The sequence below is a fragment of the Geotrypetes seraphini genome, chromosome 1, assembly GCF_902459505.1.
Source record: "Geotrypetes seraphini chromosome 1, aGeoSer1.1, whole genome shotgun sequence".
Classification (NCBI taxonomy): Eukaryota; Metazoa; Chordata; class Amphibia; order Gymnophiona; family Dermophiidae; genus Geotrypetes; species Geotrypetes seraphini.
Genome location: NC_047084.1, coordinates 336,935,171 through 336,952,267, shown reverse-complemented (window position 1 = coordinate 336,952,267; position 17,097 = coordinate 336,935,171). Strand labels below are relative to the sequence as shown.

The 17,097-nt window shown below is 36.1% G+C and overlaps 1 protein-coding gene across 1 annotated transcript in view; it reads left to right on the top strand.

Moving 5' to 3' along the window:
* Nucleotides 1–16,662, top strand: part of PKD2 (polycystin 2, transient receptor potential cation channel) — a 149,107-nt gene extending 132,445 nt beyond the window's left edge. The window contains 2 exon segments of the mRNA XM_033959554.1: nucleotides 10,985–11,132; nucleotides 15,980–16,662. Of these exon segments, the coding sequence (XP_033815445.1) occupies nucleotides 10,985–11,132; nucleotides 15,980–16,222 (391 nt within the window). The 3' untranslated portion in view covers nucleotides 16,223–16,662.
* Nucleotides 16,663–17,097: the final 435 nt, after the last annotated feature.

Sequence of the window (17,097 nt, the reverse complement as noted above, 5' to 3'; positions counted from 1 at the left end):
ATACATCAAAATCTCCAGTTTTTATTCCTCAAACAAAAACTCTTTCAATGCCTTCAGCTTCAAAAATAACCATAATTACAGTATTGAATTCCTGAATCCCATATGTATTTGTGCTAGTTACACGCAGCAGGGTGTTTTTGTTGATACACTTATGTTATTAGTTCTTGCTAATTATTGTTCTTTTTCATGAGTTACAGAGCAGAATAGAAAAGTACTTTTGGGGGAGGAATTTCCCCATGCCCCTCCTGCTTTATTTTGTTAGAGTAGATATTGATTGCTTTGATACAAACTGAAGAGGGCTCTGTATTCCACTAATGAAGGAGGAAGAGCTGAAAATGTGATTGATAATCCCTTCTGCAAGCAGCTCGTGACCGATGTTCACCTAGAGTTCTTTTACAGAAAGAAGATTATCCAGGTAAGAATCTAATCTTCCCATGCCCACTTTCTCTTCCTCTTCAGTTCTTCTATTTCCACCCTGGTATCAAATCCATCGCTTTCCTTTCTTTTAATCCTTCTCTAGTACCTCTAGTCCCTAGTGCCCTTTTGGTGGATTATTTTAAGAAAGTGTGTTTGTAAACCTGTCCTTTTTAAGTCAGTTCAACTGTGCATATATACAAGCACCTATCTAGATTGTCTCAACTTCTGACGAAGGCACATTGCTGAAACTTGGCTAGGTTGGGTCATAGAGTACATGTTTTTCTTGATCGCCTACATTCAAGTGGCTTGATGAAGGTTTAGCTTTCATGAACTCTTTCTTTTTGGTACTTCTATCTAGCCTCCCATCCCCAACCCCAACAATTTCAGCTCCCTGATTATGTTGCATTTTGTGGATCCTGGTCCTTCTCTTGTCTTTCACTTGTGCATACCCCTAGCTTGCAGGCACATACGGTTTTTAAGGGAAGCATGGGCTTGCTTCAAATCATATTTTTGGCAATACATTAGATTGTCCCAAACTACTGGAAAAGAAAGAACTACTTCTGTAAATACTTGGGTTTTTAGGACAAGAAGGTTTTTATCTTGGGTACAAGAATCCTGAGAACCGTCATAGCTTCCTCCTACCCAGTCTAGATGGAGATTGGGTATGTGCAGCTTGTATGGAATGATCCTACATAGATAACAGCTAAGTTTAAATTTCACCTTCTTTAATTTTGTTTCATTTAGTCCTGCCAGGCCAGTCTAGAAGCTACCTAGGAATGCTGCAGAGGCCAAATTCACAGCCTGACAAGTCCAGAAAACAAGTAGGGATTGCATTGTTGTCCATTCTAAAGTTATTTAAGGCTAATATTGTCCTTAATTTTGGATATTGCCTTGTCTCTGGGTTACTGACCAGAAAGAGAGGTTTTGGTTCCACAGATTTGATTTTAATAGTGCCTTGGAAGCTCAAACAAACCTGTTTTTTTTATGTCTTCAATTGGTTTTTAAAAACTAGGTTTTTAGCTTTGTCATTAGTATACGGAAATTACTTCCTTTATAGGGAATGCCCCCTATAAAGGAAGTAATATCATCAATAAGTTTGGAGGGGGAGGGATTCTGTCTCTGGCAGAGAGAGAGAGAGAGTGATGTGAATGGTAAAACTTATTGATCTGATATACTAGTATTCTGTGGTATGACCAAAGCAGTTTTACATTTATTATATACATGTACTTTCTCTGTCCCTGGGACAGTGGAGGGTTAAATGACTTGTCCAGAGTCACAAGGAGGTGAAAAGCCCCCCCCCTTCCCGTAATTTTCCTATTAAGTTACTTACTCTGGATATTTCCTGATATTTAAGTAAAATATAATATTGGACAAAGGGAACCCGAATAAACAAGTTTTTAAATTATTTAATTTTCTTAAGGAACAGTATTTAACACCCTTAATATCACCCATGTAAAAAAAGTAACTGCCTCCTTCGGTAGTCAAGTCAACCAATTGACCAAATTTAATTGATGTTTATATTCAGCTGATTGAACACAGCCAAGCTTGATTACAGCCAGACGTGTTGAATCTAAACCTCACTATATATTGAACCTTGCCATGACAGTGAAGTAGTCATCACAAAGTTTCTGCAAGAACAAAGCCTCGATCAAGTCAAATTCCAGAAGAGATTAGAAAAATGAACAGTCACCGGTAGAGGTGGTGGAGACAAACTGTGTCTGATTTCATGAAAGCCAGAGATCCTTCCAGAGCCCAAGACAGAGATTTGGGGGAGCTAAATTTCCCTGGGTGAGGCTGAGGACAGATGCCAGCATCTTCAGCTAGGGAGAACATTGCGAGGGGTGGCCAGTGCAGGGGCATTGGTCCCCCGCACAGAAGAAGCAGTCGACCAACAGGTTGGAACTATCCACCTGACAGAGCTATCCACTTGGCATTGCAGGCACTAGGGAACTTCCTACAGGGCAAAGCAGTATGATTATTCTTAGACAATGCAACGGTAGTAGCATATGTCATTCAGCAGGGAAGTACCAAGAGTTCTCCTCTGCACTTGGAGGCCCAATTGCTGTTTCTTTGGGCAGAGAACCATCTGTTGGCAGTCTTAGTGGCACATGTAATGGGACTGGACATTGTACAAGTGGATTTTCTCAGCCACCAGGCCATAGATCCCAGAGAATGGGCTCTTATCTCAGGAGCCATTCAGCACCATCGCAAGTCACTGGGGACATCCGATAATTGACCTCATGGCATCAGCATCCAACAAGAAAGCAGCTTGGTTCTTCAGTCGAAGGTATAAACCTGGAAGCGATGGCTTGGATGCTCTGGTTCAGCCATGGCCCCTGGAGGGGCTGCTGTATATCTTCCCTCATGGCCCATGATAGGCAGAGTCCTGTGAAGGATAATGGACCATCAGGTACTGGTAGTCTTTGGTGGCACTTGATTGGCTGAGGCAGCCATTGTATGCGGATCTAGTCCGTTTGAAGCGGGACCAGGGCCTGACTACCTTGTCATCTAGGATTACTAACAAAGGGGCCCATTGCCCTGGAACATCCAGACCACTCATTGCCACTCTCCTGAGGTCCAAGAAGCAGACAGTGCTGTCAGCCCATATGAAGGCCTGGAATGGCTTCTACAGCTGGTATGCACAAAAGAATGAGGATACAGCCCCAATTGCAATGATGCTAGTATTTCTTTAAGAAGGACTTGAAAAAGGCCTTACAGTGGACTCCATCAAAGTACAACTCATGGGAGGGCGTGGCTTGGAGCGCGCACGATATGGCAGCCTAACCGCAGCGCTCCCGTATCCAGGCAACAAACGGAACAAAAATAAAACTTCTACTTTCTCAAATCGATATTAAAAATATATAAAACAACGTCGGAAATGGCTAGCATGAAGCAGGGGAAAGCTGAAAAACCTTCAACATCGGGAATATCAGCAAAAAGAACAAAAGTAACTCCCCTGTCACCATCGAGTGTGCCGTTCCCGATGGAGACTGAAGAACTCACTGAAAAGTCTGATATTATGACTGAACTATTCAAAATAAAACTGATGCTGACTGAAAATGCCAATAAAATATCTGAGGTAAAAGAAGAGCTTCTTAACATGAAACAAGAGATCCAAACGGAGAGACTGAGAATGACAGTGCTGGAAGAAAAAATGGAGAGGTTTGATTCCTTCACACAGGAATATGACAAAGATAAAAAAGAAGTAGCAGCTTTAAAAAAATCAAATGGTGGACATGGAAAACCGAGGAAAAAGAAAGAACATCAGAATTTTGGGGCTGGCTGAAAATATTGAAGGGGGAGATCCTGTACAATTCTTGGAAAATCTTTTACCTAAACTGCTTCAGCTCAATTCAAAATGGCCGTTAGAAATTGAAAGAGCCCACAGAATCCCCACAAGAAAGCCAGTAAATCAGGCTGCTCCAAGACCTTTGATATTCAAGGTTTTAAGGTATCAACAAGCTCAAGAAATATTAAAAATGGCAAAAGCAAATAAAAACTTGAACTATAAAGGATCAAAACTGATTTTAGTTCCGGATTTTGCTAAATATACAGCAAACATAAGAAAACAATTCCTCACATACAGACAGCAGCTGAAAGAAAAAGGATACATATATGGACTATATTATCCATCTACTATGAGAGTATCCAGTGGAAATAAATCCATATATTTTCAAGACCCTGCAAAATTGAAAGAATTTTTGTCACAAAAAGAACCTATCTTTACATAAAAAACAGAATAATTCAGCTGAAGAAAGAAGAAAGAAGATGGAAAAAAGGGAAAATAAAGAAGATTATTAAAAAAAAAAAAAAAAATTTTTAAGACATAAGAAATGTTATTAATTGGAAAATAATTCATTGATATAGTGGATGCAATAATATAATATTATTTTATTAAATCAATAATTAATGGATTAATAAAATATTAACATCCACAATAATTAATATTAAAAAAAAATATAATAAAATATAAAAAAAAAAAATTTTTTTTTTAATTATTAAAATATAAATAAATGAATTATTTACTTAAAAATTTATATAAAATACACATTTTAATCAAAATAGAGAATTTATTCAATTATATAGCCTATTAATTTATTATGATTAATGAATAATGAAATGATTTACAATGAAAATATCATTAAAAATATTGAAAGGAAATTTTATTATTGCTATATTGAGAATAAGATATAAAAATGAAATATATTAATTTATTATAAATATAATATTTTAATTCTGTGTAAGAAAATTATAATTTTATGAAATATATACAAGAAAATAATTTGATTATTGACAGGATTAATTAATAAAATAGATGTCTACTATAAGATTTTTATTTAATTCAATTATTCAGTCACATTAACTTATTATAAAAATAAGAAATTAAGTTATTGATTGGTAGATAATTAATAAAATATGAATTTATCATAAAATTTATTTATTGATATAAAATGTATATTTTATTCAAATATTTATTCAAATTAATTTATTATGAAGATGATCTAAGAAATGATTGAAATGCATTATTATTAATAATAATATTTTTATAAAAATGGATATATTTAATTCACATGATGAATAACAGAATATATAGAGAATAAGAGCTATAGTTGTAATATATTTATTTATTCAGAGTATTACATTACATATATGCATGATATTGAATTTAATTTTATGAATCAAATATATATAATTCTCAATAAATTTATAAAATTTTATAGATTAAATGGACATAATTTACAATGATATAAGGGTGGAAGTATAAAGAATATATAGAATTTAGAAATATGTTTTTGAATGATATAATGAATTATTAGTTGCCTGGGAAAGGAGATTTAGGTTTTGCATGACCAATGCGTGTTCCAAATCAGAATATGATAATGGGTGGGGAGGGAGGGAAAATAATGGGTGGGATAAGAGATAAATTTTTATTGAATGTGCTGGGAACTAATCTTGTAAATTATCATAGAATATTGGTTACAACATAATTATTAATTAGATGGACATAAAAATGTATTCCCTGAATGTCAATGGTTTAAATCATCCTATTAAGAAGAAGAAATTATTATCGTTCCTTAAAAATCAAAATGCGGACATTTACTTCATTCAAGAGACCCATCTTTCAGAAATTGAATCAAAAAAATTATCTGGAGGTTGGATTTCTAAATGTTTATTTGCACCGGCTTTAAAAAAAAAAGCTGGAGTGGCTGTTCTAATAAACAAAAAATGTAATGCAGATTTTAAATTAATTAATTATGATCCCTTAGGAAGATGGGTACATATCGAAATGGTTCTGGGAAATACAACCCTGAATTTATTCAATTTATATGCTCCTAATACGAATCAAATGGAGTTTTTTAAACAAATTCAACAATTACTTTTACCACTGGCTACATCTAATTTAATAGTAGCAGGGGATTTCAATGCTGTAATGGATCCGATATTGGATAAAAAACCAAGTAAAGTTATAAAATCATTAGGTTTAGATAATTTGATTCTATCTTGTGATTTAGTAGATATATGGCGAATTCTTCATTTTAATGATCAGGAATTTTCTTTTTGTTCTCAGGTCCATAAATCTTTTTCACGAATTGATTATATATTTGTTTCTAATAATATAGCGCAGCATGTACTAAAAGCAATAATTGATCCCATTATAATTTCAGATCATGCTGGTGTGTGGATTAACCTTCAAAATTATGAAGTTGAAAACTTTGATTCAATATGGAGATTTAATAATGATTTATTAGAGGATTCAAAATTTCTTGAAGATTTTAAAATAAAAATGCAAGAATTCTTTCAATTTAATGAATCAGATACTATTAATGCTGAGATCTTATGGGATGCTTTTAAAGCAACTATGAGAGGAAATATTATTTCATACTCAACATTTATTAATAAACAAAAAAAACAACAATTTATTGAAATAGGAAAACAAATTAAATTACTAGAAAACAAATTAATTGAGAAATGGGAAAATAAAACATTACAAGAAATATTAAAATTAAAAGTTAAATATAATGAGATTTCTTCTCAAATTGTGAGAAAAGACATTTTCAATAAACAAGTACAATATTATGGAAATTCAAATAAAGCGGGAAAATTATTAGCAAATTTTCTTAAAGTAAAGAAAAGAAAATCTAAGATTATTGCAATCAAAGATACACAAGGTAACACACATACCAACACAAAAGATATTATAACACAATTTCTTGATTTTTATAAAGAATTATATACTTCCAATTCTTATAAAAATAAAGAACAAGATGGATTAAATTTTTTAAATTCATATATTGGACCAAATATTCCAGATCATATAAAAGGAAGTCTAGAAGAACCTATATCTTTAAAAGAGTTAGAAACAGCATTGAAGTCTCTTAGAGTTGGATCCGCTCCAGGTGGAGATGGGTATACTGTTGAATTTTATAAATTTTTCCAAAATATCATATTACCACATCTGTTAAATTTATATCAATATCAAATAAAGAATGAAAATATTTCTGGTACTATGGCAGAATCGATAATTATAGTTTTACCAAAACCAAACAAAGATCATACTCTTGTATCAAATTACAGGCCTATTTCATTATTGAATGTGGATAACAAATTAATGGCTAAAGTATTAGCATTAAGATTGGCAAAAGCCCTTCCTTTCATTATTGATGTACATCAAACAGGATTTATTACTAAAAGACATTCTTCAAATAATACTAGATTAGCATTCCACTCATTAAATTTAGCAAAAAATATAAATGATCCTGCTTTTTTAATATCTCTAGATGCAGAAAAAGCCTTTGATAGAGTGGAATGGAATTTTATATATCAAGCTTTACAATGGTTTGGTATAGGATCCGGTTTTATTAAAATGATTCAGACATTGTATAGCTCTCCTGGAGCAAGATTATATATTAACAATAATTTATCAAATAGATTTAACTTGCATAGGGGAGTTAGACAAGGATGCCCTTTGTCTCCTTTACTTTTTGATATTGTCCTAGAACCTTTATTAATTGCAATAAACAAAACTAAGGAGATAAAGGGAATATCATTTACCAGTTTTGAATTTAAATTATCTGCATATGCAGATGATATATTATTATATTTAAGAGAACCGGAAAATACTATTCCATGTATACTTAATTTAATAGAAAAATATGGTACTTTTTCTGGATATAAAATTAATTGGAACAAATCTGAAATTCTCCCAATAAATGTTCATTGCACCAAAGGATTATTTGACCCATATTCATTTATTTGGAAAGAAGATGGAATAAAATACTTAGGAATTATGATCAAAAACACAATTGAAGATACAGTCAAAGAGAATGAAAAACTTTTATTGAAAAAAATAACAGAAATGTGTGAGCAATGGAATCCACTACATCTTTCTTGGTGGGGAAGAATTCAAACAGTTAAAATGATGATATTGCCTGTGGTTTGTTACCAAATGAGTATGAGTCCAATATTTTTTCAGGGGTCATTTTATAAAAAACTTAACAATGTTCTTACAAAATTTGTTTGGTGTGGGAAAAGACCAAGAATCGCTTTAGTATCATTACAAAGACCAATTATGGAAGGGGGGGTAAATTTTCCAAATTTTTATAGGTATCATCAAGCCTATATTTTAAGACAGGGTATGTATTGGATCCTCCCAGACCTTTTAGAAAATGTACCAGATTGGCTGTATTTAGAATGGCGGCTCCTGTTCCCTTTATATCCAGAACAGTTAATAACTATAACAATGCCTAAAAGATACAAAGACCACAGAATTTTATTTGACACTTGGAAAACATTGAGATATATCAGTAATCTATCACCAGAACCTATTGCTAAATCTCTAAATCAATCAATATGGATAAACTCCAGGATCAGAATTGGCGGAATTAAAATCGTCTGGAAACAATGGATAAATGCAGGAATAAGAACATTGAATGATGTTATATCAGAAGGATCACTGCTTAGTTTTTCACAATTGCAAAATAAATTTGGATTAAATAAAACACAATATTTTAAATGGATGCAATTGAAGCAGGCCATTCAGGAAGGGTTCCCTGAATGGAAAAATCTAAATAATCAATATAGTCTACAGGTTCTATGTTTCCAGACGGATTTTTTGGGTCACCAAGCCGCAAAATGGTACAAACTGATATACGGATTTTTAAATAAAAAAAAGAAAACAGGTCTTAGGGATATTTGGAGTATTGAGATTGGTCAGACAATTTCTGAATCTCAATGGCCACGATTTTGGTCCTGGAGATTAAGATCTACAAGGTCAGCATCTATGAATCAAACATGGTTGTTTTTATTACATAGAGTGTTCTGGACCCCAACGCGCCTGCAAAAAATAGATAGTACTAGATCTAATAGATGCTGGCATTGTAAATTGGAAATTGGGACGTTAGATCATTTAATCTTTTTCTGTCCCTGTGTAAACGCATTTTGGAATTCAATTTGGCCCCAAATTAATAAGTTACTAGAAAATCATGTAGGACTCTCATATGACACTATATTATTTGGCACTGCAATGAGAACTAAGAGTCCGATTTCAGCAAACAATAATAAGCTATTACTAATATTAACAGGAGTCGCCATGCAACAAATTACTCAAAATTGGAAAGATTATACCAAATTAAATTATACGTTCTGGTGGAATTCTGTCTGTCATATTTATAAAATGGAAAAAATAATAGCGTTACAACAGGGAAATCTTCCTAATTTCAAGAAAATTTGGCAACCATTGACAAATTATTCTAATGATTAGTTTCTTAGCACAATGATAAAAATTATATATGAATGGGGTGGGAATTGATTAATTAATGGAAACATATTATATAAAAAGGGGAAGGGATTTATATTCTATATGTTATTGTATAATCTTTATCATATTATATTTTAAATAATATGAATTATTAATGATAAAATTTTGATATGTAATAATTGATAATATTATATATGAATCAAATATTGTAAGAATGGAAAATTTATAAATAAAAATTAAAAAAAAAAAAAAAAGTACAACTCATGGGTCTCTTGTGCTTCAGACCTCGGATCAACAAAGGAGCATTGGCTTCTCATCCAGATGTGTCCAGATTTTTGAAGGGAGCATTATGTCTGTGTCTGCCAATACATTATCCTTCTCCAGAGTGGAATCTGAATCTCATCCTGCAAGCTCTAGCCAGAATTCTATATGAGCCAATGGAGAAGGCATTGATAATGGATGTCACTGAGAAAGCAACATTTTTGTTGGCTATCACATCTGCACAATGAGTATTGGAACTGGAGACTCTATCCTGCAGGGAACTTTTCCTCAGAATATCAAAGATGGAAATAGTACTGCGTACATTACCATCCTTCTTGCCGAAGGTAGTGTCTAGCTTTCATGTCAACCAGGAGGTCCGGTTGCCTGTGTCTACGCTTACGGGTTTCAAGAAGATGGACAGGATCATGAAATTGCTAGATGAGCTCAGTGTTGCTGCATTACCTAGAAGTGACTAATGAATTTCAGTTGTTGGACCATCTTTTTGTGTTAGTAGGCACTAGCCAGCTTTGAAAGCGACCATTTCCAAATGGATTCAAAAGGCCTTTTCATCAGCTTATTTCAGGAGCAGTAAGATACCTCTGACTTCCCTGAAGGCTAACTCCATTAGGAGCATAACTTCCTCGGCAGAGTCTAAAGCAGTGTCCATGGAAGAGATTTGTAGAGCAGCCATTTGGTCCTTTCTCCATATTTTTACAAAATTTTACAAAATGGATGTAGCGGCAAGATTGGATACCACCTTCGGAGCTTCAGTGCTGTCAGCAGGCTCATTTCCCTCCCACCCCCCCAGATTCCAGAGACTGCTTTGATATGGCCCCCTAATTCAAGACTGACATTCCTTTTGAACTAGAGGGGAAGATTATGTACCTATCTTGTTAATCTTCTTTCTAGGAGATAGAAACATCAGTCTTGCAACCCATCCTTTCAGATGATTCCTAGCCTGCCATTCTGTCTGTCTTTTCTGTAGCACTAAAGTTTGCTTCTTCCCTTGGCCTCTAGCAAGAACTGAGATAAGAGAAGCTCCCCTATCTCAAGAAAACAGGGGATATCTGATAGAACCCTGTGACCATTAGTGTGTTCTGCTTTGTTATGGGTTATAAAGTGTTCATCATTGTTAATGTTATTGTTATTTGTTGTGTTATGAGTAGAACAAACTTGTTTCCCAGGGAGAATACCCATATCCCTCTCTCTCGTGTTCTCCAGGGCTGACCACTTTGATATGAACTGAGGAGTACAGGACAGCCCATGAAGAAGGGAGGCTGAGCAAAAAAATGCAAATAAGGCTTTCTACACACACCCCGCGGGTGAAGGTGCATAAACCCACTGGTTCAAAACTGATGTCCTATCTCCTAGAAAGAAGATCAGCAAGGTACATAACCTTCCCATATTCAGGAAATTCTTTCTGGACCTTTTTTTATAGGACATATTTTGCCAAACACATTAGATACCACTGAACATTAATATGTTAAAAATTCTCTCTCCAGAAGAATGGAAAAACCATGACCGATAATTGTGTGTTTTTGTCCTTAGCCTGGTGAGACGTGTGGATCGTATGGAACATTCTATTGGCAGCATCGTCTCCAAGATAGATGCAGTGATTGTGAAGCTGGAAACTATGGAAAGGGCCAAACTGAAAAGAAGAGATGTGTTGGGTAGATTGCTCGATGGAGTGACAGAGGTGAGAAAAGTACTGGAAGCAAATTCTTTAGGTTGCTGTGAGTTCTCAGCTGCTGCATCAAAAATAAAACTTGCTATATTTCCACTAGATTTTTCTCCGTGCTGTTTTTCCATGTGAGTCAGACCATATCGTTTTGGCAAGTAGCCAGTTTTTTAATACTAAAACCGCACTGCTTTGCTTTATTTCTCATGTTCAGGTAGTGCACTTGGCCACTTTTTCATGGCAAGAGGTTTTCTCTGAATTCCATTGGTATGAAATTTCCAGAATTTCAAGCATATTTTTTCACCAGCCACCTAGAATCTATGGTTTACTACTGAACAGAACAGTTGTACTAAATATAGCTTTCCATTTAATTTTTAGTGTTAGAACCTGTAGATTTTGAAGAAAAAAATTAGTGTAGGCTTCTTGACTATAAAATAGACTCATGTATTTGAGGTATTAGAAAGTGCTTTACACAATCCTGTTGGGAACGAATAGTGATGGGGTAGAAAGAGAGGAGCAATGCTGGATGGTTGGAGAAGAGAGAAAGAGTTGATCGTGGATGGCAGGGAAAGAGAGAAATTAAACAAGAGTGTAGAAAATCTGGAACACAAGTCAATCCACAGTAGAAAATGCACTGGACAAAATGGTTGAATTGCAAGTGGTGATTATTGACAATTGAAGAGATCCGATGATCTGTGTTTCGGTTATGGAGCACCTACCTCAGGGATCACAATCATATATCTACAAAAATATATAGTATATAAATAAATATCAAAATTAAAGATTACAATATAATATCAACAAATTATATTATTTTTAAAGAGAACAGACAGTAAAAATGTATTAAACATATGACTGTAAAATCAATGATACTAATAGCTATAAATAAAACAAAAAATATGAATAACTATGAATGAATGCAGAGTGAGGTAACTAAGGTTATCAGTTTACACATATGTGATAAAATTACATTAAAGAAAACATACCAATTGTAGATCCTTTCAAATAACTCAACAATCCACCACAAAGCCCAGACTGAGCAAACAGGATTGTGATCTTGTGTACATCAGAGGTAAAACAATGTAAAAATGAAATGAATAAATTATGAAATACAAATGCATTTTAGACTATAGGGAACCATGAAAACATTGCTCATCTCACTTACAGAAAGCCAACACCGAATTAAAACCATTGTCGGGCATTGCATAATAGTTAAGAAAGGATGCAATCAGACATCATAAAATGTATGTTTTATGAAAAATTGCAAATGTAATAACACGAAGATATTCACCAAAAACTTTAGAGGAATGATGAGTGAGGGAAAGAGAGGGACAGATGGTGGAAATGGAAGAAAGATGGAGGACATGAACAGAGGGGAACTGTATATGAATGTCAGGGAACGGAAGAGAAGGAAGGTGATGCTGCCCAAGGATGGAGGGAAAGGGAAGAGCTGGAAACTAGATAGATTTGAGAAGGAGGCAGAAAAATAGAAGGTTGGATGTGAAAGATAGATATAAGGCAGGGAGTGTAGAAGAAAGTAAAGAAAATAAATAGTAAATGAAGAGGAGGCCCTGGAAACAGAGTTCAGAGCACACAGAGGAAAGCAGAACCAGAGACAAGGAGCAAAATGATTAGAAAAATAAAACACCACACAGCAAAGGTAAGAAAAATGATTTTGTTTTCAGTTTGTCAGTTCTGAGAATTTCATTCTGCTGTCTGTATTTTGCATTGTACAGTATAGGAAATGTGCAAGGGGGCCTTTATATGATTAATCTTGGGATTAAAATTTTAAATCAATGTACAGCCCTATGAATTATTCAAATACCGTATTTTTCGCTCCATAAGACTCATCCTAGATTTAGAGTAGGAAAACAAGAAAAAAAAATTCTAAACCAGATTGTGTACTAACATATACCAGGCTCTGCACCCAGCCTTCCCTCACTCCCTGCCAGGCTCTGTACCCTGTCCCCCATCCCCTACTAATTGTAATGCAATTTTTTCCTTTCATTATTCATATACACACAATTCTCAAAACTGACACATTTCAATCACTAAATTGAAAATAAAATAATTTTTCCTACCTTTGTTGTCTGGTGATTTAATTAGTTTCTGGTTGGACTTCCTTCTGACTGTGCCTCCAACATTTCTTTCACAATCCAGCCCCATCCCCTTATGGTCCAGGTCTCTATCTCTCTCTGTCTTCTGTTTACCAACCTCCCCCCCCCCCCCATGTCCAACATTTGTTCTGCTTTCTTCCAGGTCTTTCTCTGCTTCTCTCTCCTTCCTTCCTCCCTCCCTGTCCAGAATCTTTCCACCTCTGCAGTCTCTCTCTCTCTCTTCCCTCTATACAACCCCAAGTCCAACATCTGCCCCCCTCTCTTCTGCCTCCCCTTTGTTTCAGGTTTCTCCCTCTCTCTATCTTCCTTCTGCTAACATTTTGAGTCCTCCCCTCTCTACCCCCTCTAGTCCAGCATCTGCCCTGTCTTTAAGTCTGTTTCCTGCCCCTCCTCAAGGTCCCATTCTGTCTCTCTCCCCCCTCCCCCCACCGGTGTCCAGGTCCAGCGTCCTGCCAGGGCCCTCACAATGGGTGGGGCCTTACCTTCACTGCTTCCTGCGAGGTCGTTGTCTCAGGCTCCCAGATGGTGCTGGGATGGGTGGCAGAAGCCCTCAGAGTGCAGGGCTGCAGCTTCTGCCCGGGTCCGAATGCATGCTCCGAAGTTGGCATGCTCTCATCACCTCCCCAACAGTTGCTCTTCTTGCTCGCTATCTGGGGCAAGAGATCAGGGGAGACAGCTCTGCTTTTCTGTCGAGAGATTGTTTTCCGACGCTGTGACCGCCGCTGAGCCAATTACGGCAGCCTGCAGAGTGAACCTAGCAGGCTGTTGGCCTTCGAAGCACATTTCCTCTACCGCGGTCCAGCCCCTTCTCTGACGTCAGGGGTGGAACCGCGGCAGAGGCAACATGCTTTGGAGGCCAATGGCAGCCTGCTAAGTTCACTCTGCAGGCTGCCGTAATTGGCTCAACGGCGGTCACAGCGCGGAAGACACATCTCTGCTGGGTGCGGGAAGCCCATTGCGAGCCTAATTAACTTTAAAGGGGGAATCCAGAGGATGCTGTGGGGGAAGCCAAGAAGACAGCCGGCGCTCACAGACGCAAGGGAGAGCCGAATTTGGCACGGGCCTTTAGAAAGGTACAACGGGGTGAGGGTGGGGTGTTTAAAAAAAAAAAAAGTATCTTCGCTGCATAAGACGCATTGATATTTCGTCCCACTTTTGGGTGGAAAAAAGTGCGTCTTGTAGAACAAAAAATATGGTAGTTACAAAGTTTAAGGGTCTCAGCCTGCAAGAGGCCATGGTTTAGTATTTGGACTGGTTCAGCTTAGTTTTTCAGGCTGGTATGGGCTGCAGCATCAACATTCAAAGGCCGGGAGAGGGGGCTCCAGCTGGTGCTCAAGAGAAGCACTTATAGAGTAGCTTGAGTATTGTCTTTTGACTGATTTACATAGAGGTCCATGGTCTATGTCTCAACTAGACAACACTTGGTATAGTCGCTGGGAAGTGGAAAGAAGGAATTAAAAGGGGATTGAACTCTCATTGTGCATTAGCCCCTGCTGGGGTAGATGCCAGTTAAAGTTGAGAAAGGAGCTGCCAAGCCAAACTTTTTTTTTAATTTGGTCAAATATTTTGGGGGTTTTTTTTTTGTTGTTGTTTTTTTTTTTAAATTCTTTATTTATTTTTAATCTTACATCAAGTGTACAAATAATAAAACATTTGAAATTAAATACATCACTTGAATTTCTTTCTAATATAACATCAAATATATAAATTTATTCTCTTCCCACCCCCCTTTCCTTTAACATTTAATCAAAAATATACAATATAAATATTCTTTTTCTTTTGATTAAACCCACAGTAAATTGTTTATTGTTTATTCAAAGTATTTGATTAAACGCTTATCCAGCAGTACAAAGCGTTTAACAAAAAATTTAAAAATTACAGGAAGACAGGCATGTCTGCATTGTAAAACATATATAATTAAATTATTGGACAAACCAGGACTAAACAGACAAACTCAAGCCTTTAAAACAATAGGAGAAGGGGGCGGAAATACAATTTTTTATAGAAAGAATAGATAAAAGGAAAATACAATAGGAGATGGGAAATAAAATTAAAAAATAATTAAGAATTAATGGAATGGGAATGAGAAACAGTTAAAAAATTGTTAAAGAAGGTAGATAACTCATTAGCAGTTATATGCATCCTTAAAGAGAAAACACTTTAAACCGCTCTTGAACTTGTGCAAGTTACGTTCTGCTCTTAAATATAGAGGAAGAGAGTTCCAGATCAAAGGAGCGGTTACTGAAAAAATAAGGGTGCGACGAGTACCGATTATCTTCAGGGATGGGACATTGAGGGTATGCTGAGAGGCTGATCTTAAGGCTCTAGGGGGATCATAAGGGATCAAGAGTCTGTCTATAAATGCCGGGGCATTGGTTTGTAGAGTTTTTAAAGTCAAAACTATAAACCACCCTCCTCCCCCCATTTGCAAATATACTTTCACTAGAAAATGGTGTCTATTCATTACAATAAGTTGTCAATGGCCCCCAGATCTTTTAAAATTTATTATAATATTTTGGTTTTGTGCTTGAAAAACATTTTATTAGAGGGACAATACGTATCAGTTTCTCCTATCATGAAAATACACATTTTTGTATACCTCTGGACCCATAAGATGGCAGGGAGCAGCAATTTGAAAGGATGATTATCTAACTGCTGTTTTCCACTGAATGTATATATAATCTCAAAATGGAATGAGTGCAATCAAGATGACATTGCCTCTAAAGCTAGGTCCTCTCTGTTGCACAGGATGAAAGGCTTGGACATGACAATGAAATCCACAGGGAACAAATGGAGCGTCTAGTGAGAGAAGAGCTGGAGCGTTGGGAGTCAGATGATACGACCTCCCAAATGAGTAATCGCTTGGGTACCCCGCTAGGAATGACCAGTCAGCCTCGTTCAAGAAGCTCCCGTCCTCCTTCCTCCCAGTCCACAGAAGGCATGGATGGTGGAGTAGGAGGGGGTACAAATGGAGGAAACAGCCAGGTGTAGTCACCTCAGTTTTTGGCTTGGGATTTAGGAAAGAATCAGCACTGTCCTGCTGTTTGTAAATACATCTCTCACTATTTATACACTATTGCAGTATTTGCTTGCTGAAAACAAAAGTACTTTTCTGTCATCTTTATCATTTATTTATTTTAATTTTTGTTTTCTCACACAGACCAATGAACGAGTGTGTTTTTTTTCCCTTCCTTGAATGTACCATTTCTTTTACTGGATGCAAAATTTGCTAGGTCAGCTTGTGGTATGGAGCCATAGGAGTCAGTTTTGTGGGTGCTTGTGCACCCCCAATATTGAGCAAACTCATGGACTGTGTTCAGGAAGGGGTCATTTCAAATGGGTTTACTCCTAGTCATTTTGAAAAGTTGGTTCCTATGTATAGAGCTACATAGTTCAAACAGAATTTGGTGCTTAAGATAATTTAAAATGCTCTTGAGCTTGAGAGAATCCTCACAGCAGTTTCTTCCCTTATACTGTAGCTTGACATACAGGCTGCCATTTAAAAATTCTTCAGTGCATAGCAAGCAAAGCATGGTTGCATATAAATAAAACATAAGCAAAAAATCCAACGGGACTGCAGTAAAATGTCAAGCAACAAACAAAAAAAGAACTGCAGCAATAATGTACAAGATACCAAGACTTTAAATTAAAAAAACAAAACTTTAATTGCAATTCATAGACCAATGAACAGTTTGTATCCAAAATATGGTCCAATTGTGTTGAAAACCGGGACCCGACATGGTCCATGTTTCGAAAACACACGCCTTCCTCAGGGGTCCTAAAAAGAATTCAGCCCGCTTGAGTAGAACCATAACGATGAAACAATCTGGTAGACAGAAAAGAGTCGGGTACGCTCCTACGCCGTA